The sequence below is a fragment of the Postia placenta genome (assembly GCF_002117355.1).
Source record: "Postia placenta MAD-698-R-SB12 unplaced genomic scaffold POSPLAscaffold_3, whole genome shotgun sequence".
In the NCBI taxonomy this organism is placed as follows: domain Eukaryota; kingdom Fungi; phylum Basidiomycota; class Agaricomycetes; order Polyporales; family Adustoporiaceae; genus Rhodonia; species Rhodonia placenta.
The window spans coordinates 2,088,002-2,091,610 of record NW_020169834.1 but is presented as its reverse complement, the minus strand read 5'-3'; the positions used below and the strand labels follow the sequence as shown (position 1 = coordinate 2,091,610).

General features: G+C 56.9%; 1 protein-coding gene across 1 annotated transcript in view; it reads right to left on the bottom strand.

Moving 5' to 3' along the window:
• Positions 1-2,662, bottom strand: part of POSPLADRAFT_1135888 (hypothetical protein) — a gene marked incomplete at both ends in the record, with an annotated part of 8,904 nt that extends 6,242 nt beyond the window's left edge. Inside the window, one exon of the mRNA XM_024484619.1 lies at positions 670-2,662. Within this exon, the coding sequence (XP_024342090.1) occupies positions 670-2,662 (1,993 nt within the window). The remainder of the gene's footprint in view (positions 1-669) is intronic.
• Between the last annotated feature and the right edge of the window lie 947 nt (positions 2,663-3,609).

The window sequence follows — 3,609 nt, the reverse complement described above, 5'->3', positions numbered from 1 at the left end:
GCGTCCGTGAGGACAGTACCGCCCACTGAAGTGCAGGTACTGAAGAGTTCGTTCCCTGAGTGGTGGCGATGTATGTACGCTATCTACGTATCGTATGTATCGTAGAGTATCGTAGGGGTGCGCACCACCCGACCTGTGGAAAGGAAAGTGAGTATAGGGAGTCCCGAGGGGACGCCGGCAGCTTGGGGAGTTTCGACCTAATGTCGCGACTTGAGGTCAAGCGACTAGAGAAAACTTGAAGGCTGGGGGCGTCCGACTAAGTCTCACCGAAGCGATGGTGAGCTATGCTCAAACCTAAGGCTAGGGACAAGTAAGTTAGTATTGAATAAGTAAGTAAGTACAGGGGCTTACTGACCTAGGGACAAGAGGTCGAAACTGAGGTCCCTAGGGCAGCAGAGGCCGGTTTATATACATGGGGAGATTAGGGCAGGCTGTGCGCGTTGGTCCGTGCGCAGCTGGTCTGTGCGCAGCATGCCGACGCGGCCCCGGGGGCCGGTGAGTCAGAGCGGCTGTGTCAGCGGAGCCCGAGCTGTGCCGTGCGCTGCCGCCCCATCTAATCTAATCGTACAGTAGATAGTGTCGTGTCCATATCCGGTATGTAGTACAGAGGTCGCGGGTTCGAGCCCGCGAAAAGGAAAAAATTAAAAAACGGCTAGGCGCCGTACCAACTCGTGACAGCTGGAGGAGCAGATGTAGCGATAGGTTGAGACGTGGATTGCGCAGGCGGCGAAGGCGGCGCGGGCGATGCTGCTGGTATCGTTGGAGGCGGAGCCGTGCTTGTCGAAGTGCTCGAGGGTGCCGCCACTCCTCTCGATGTACCAGAGCCAGAGGCTTCCGCGCTTCTCGTGACGACTGGCATCGTGGGCTTCTTCCGCTGTAGAATCTCGACGCCGTCGAAGACCTCCCTGCGCTTCCGAAGCTGAAGGAGTTCTCGCTCGAGCGCCTCGATCCTGCTGCTGGTGTTGAGCGTGAAGGTCTGCATAGTCGAGCGATCGTCGATCTCGAAGAGCATCGCCGGAGCGGCGGGTGCTGCGGGATTTCTTCTATGCCACTCGTAGATTCGATCTCGTATTGTGAGACCAGGGATAGTGCGGGGGCAGAAGCTTCCGTTTGGAAGGACGATCTTGCCTTCGGTGTTACGCTTGCACTTGCCGTCCCGGATGTCGATCTCCGCGAACTCGCAGGTGCCTACCCTGCAGCCACGATTGCCGCAGTAGTGGCACGTCTGTTCAACTCCGCTGTTCTCGTGGACGTGGACGGCAGCTTGTTGTCTCGGTGCGGGGGCGTGGCTGTGCGTAGCGTGTGTCGTCGGCTGGATGAGTGTTGCGATCGTCCTCGACAGGCTTTCTATGATCATCGAGATGTCTTCGGTTTTGATCATCCCGGGGGGCACCGTTGTCGAAGTGTTCGACGTCGAAGCGGTAGCTTGGTTAGCCACTGTCGTAGGTGTGCTCGATGTTCCGTGTAAGATGAACGTAGCCGCCGCGTGAATCTCTGTCATGGTGTACGGGTCGTCGGCGTAGTGATCGGGATGCTTGAGATGCAGTCGGGTCTCGAGCCGTGTGAGCAATGCTGGCTGGAATCCTCGAAGAAATGCGCGACTTTGCTCGATAGTGGAGAGACGGTGCTGTGCAATGAGATGTTTTGTAATGGCCATGAAGTCGCGGTAATAGCAGCCTAGGTCTGCCGCGTTGTGAATCCCGATACGAGCGCGTTCTCCGATGAGCTGGTCCATGTCCGCCAGCGACCACTTTCTTGTATCGTCGGCGCCAGGATAGAGTGCTCGTACGTCGGCTTTCCAGTCGTTGTAGCTCTTGGCTACGTCGATGAAGGACTCGATGGTTTCCCACAAGTCGGCGACGTCGATCGAAGGATACCGAACGGCCCACTGTTTCTTGGCTGCTTCGTCGGTGATCTGACACCGGGTGAACAATGCCTCGAGGTCCTGGAAGTAACGCCGAAGCGAACGGACTTCCGACGGGTCGAAGGTTGGTGCCGTCGAATGACCGCGCGGGGGCATCAACGGTGCGGTCGTGTTCTGACTCATGTTTGTAGTGTTAGTAGGGGCTGGGCTCGAAGAGGACGTGGTAGTAGTCGAAGGAATCGTAGGAGCGGGCGGTGCGGGGTTGGAGTTCGAAGCTGCGTTCGAAGGTGTTAATGGTGGCGGAGGTGCCAGGTCGGATGAAGGTATGAATGAAAGTCGCGAAGAGGATGCGATGGGCGGCTGAGCGTGGACGCGAAAAGAAGACGGAGTCGGGAGTACGAGATTCGAAGTAGATGGGATGGGATACTCGGGTTCGGGCGAAGAACTGGATCGTCCGAAAAGATCAGGAGTCGAAAAGTCGTAGTCGGAAGTAGTGAGGCCTAGAAGCTCGGGGGACGAAGTGCGTTCTTCGGCGGTCGAAGGGATTGGTTCTTCGTCGAAGTCGTCCTGTAGTTCTTGGTCTATCTCGTCTTCTTCGTCGCGGTCGAAGTCACCGGGGATTGTTGGAGAGGGAGTCGATTGTGTTCTAGAGGAGCTGTCGAGGTTCTCAGCGGCGCTGCGGCTAGCAGCCTCACGCGCTTGCGAGCGGGTGACTACTGGAGACGTTTTCGGAAACCCGAAAGCGGCGAATTCTTGCCTGAAATCCCCTCGCGGTGGGCTCCAGAAATGATACGACCTACGAAACCCTAACCCCTAACCTGGGTGCGACCTAAAGGGACTAGAGAGACGGCTTATAGTCTAATGAGAGGGGAGTTAGCAGCAAGGTGTCCCGCGGTTCGAGTGAACACGAGAAACGCCTTCGGAAAAGGCTACGAACGCTAGGGAAGGTACGAGGTGGCTTCGACACGTCGTCGAAGCTACTCGGAGGCTGTGGAAAGTTATCGACGATCGAAGCTCGGTAGAGCTCTTCGACGTATCGTAGAGAGAAGGGACACGATTCGATAGGGGGGACTTAACTAGGACGCGGTTCGAGGTGCAACGCAGTTTCTTCGACAGTAGTCGAAGTCGCAAGGTTCGTCGAGACGGTATCGACGAGTGAACGCAGTGGACGAGGTTTCGAGGTTACGCAGTGAGGAACGAAGTGACGCAGTTGAGGACGTAGACGCAGGGCGAACTCGACTTATGAGCTCTGAACTCGAGGGGGGGGACCGGATCTTGTATTTTTAGAGAGAAGTACGACCGATTTTATACTACACAGGACGCTACGACTATTCGAGAGTGGCATACGAGTACAAGGGGCTTTGCATTGTTCCTCAAGAACCTGCCTCACCGAGAGGCACGTACCAAGTCCATCGTTAGAGTGACGTCATGCCGAACGCGGAGATGAAGAGCAACATATGGCCACTTCGGACCGGTAGCCGTCGTGAAGGCATGCCGTGAGGTTCGATACCTAATCGGGAAAGACCGGCTACTTCGGTGTGGCTTGGAGCGAAGCGCGCGCTTGGCCGAGCGGCGTCGAGTGGCCCTATTGTTCGCCGAATGCGGAAGACGTTCCGAGATCTACGCACGAGGCATCGGGAAGACCGTGCCGAGCTTCGAGTAAGCATCGCGCACCGTCGAAGGTGTCGAAGAGCGTCGAAGGCGAAATCGAAGTGTTGGGGGACTGAGTCGAAGGTGCCGGGCGG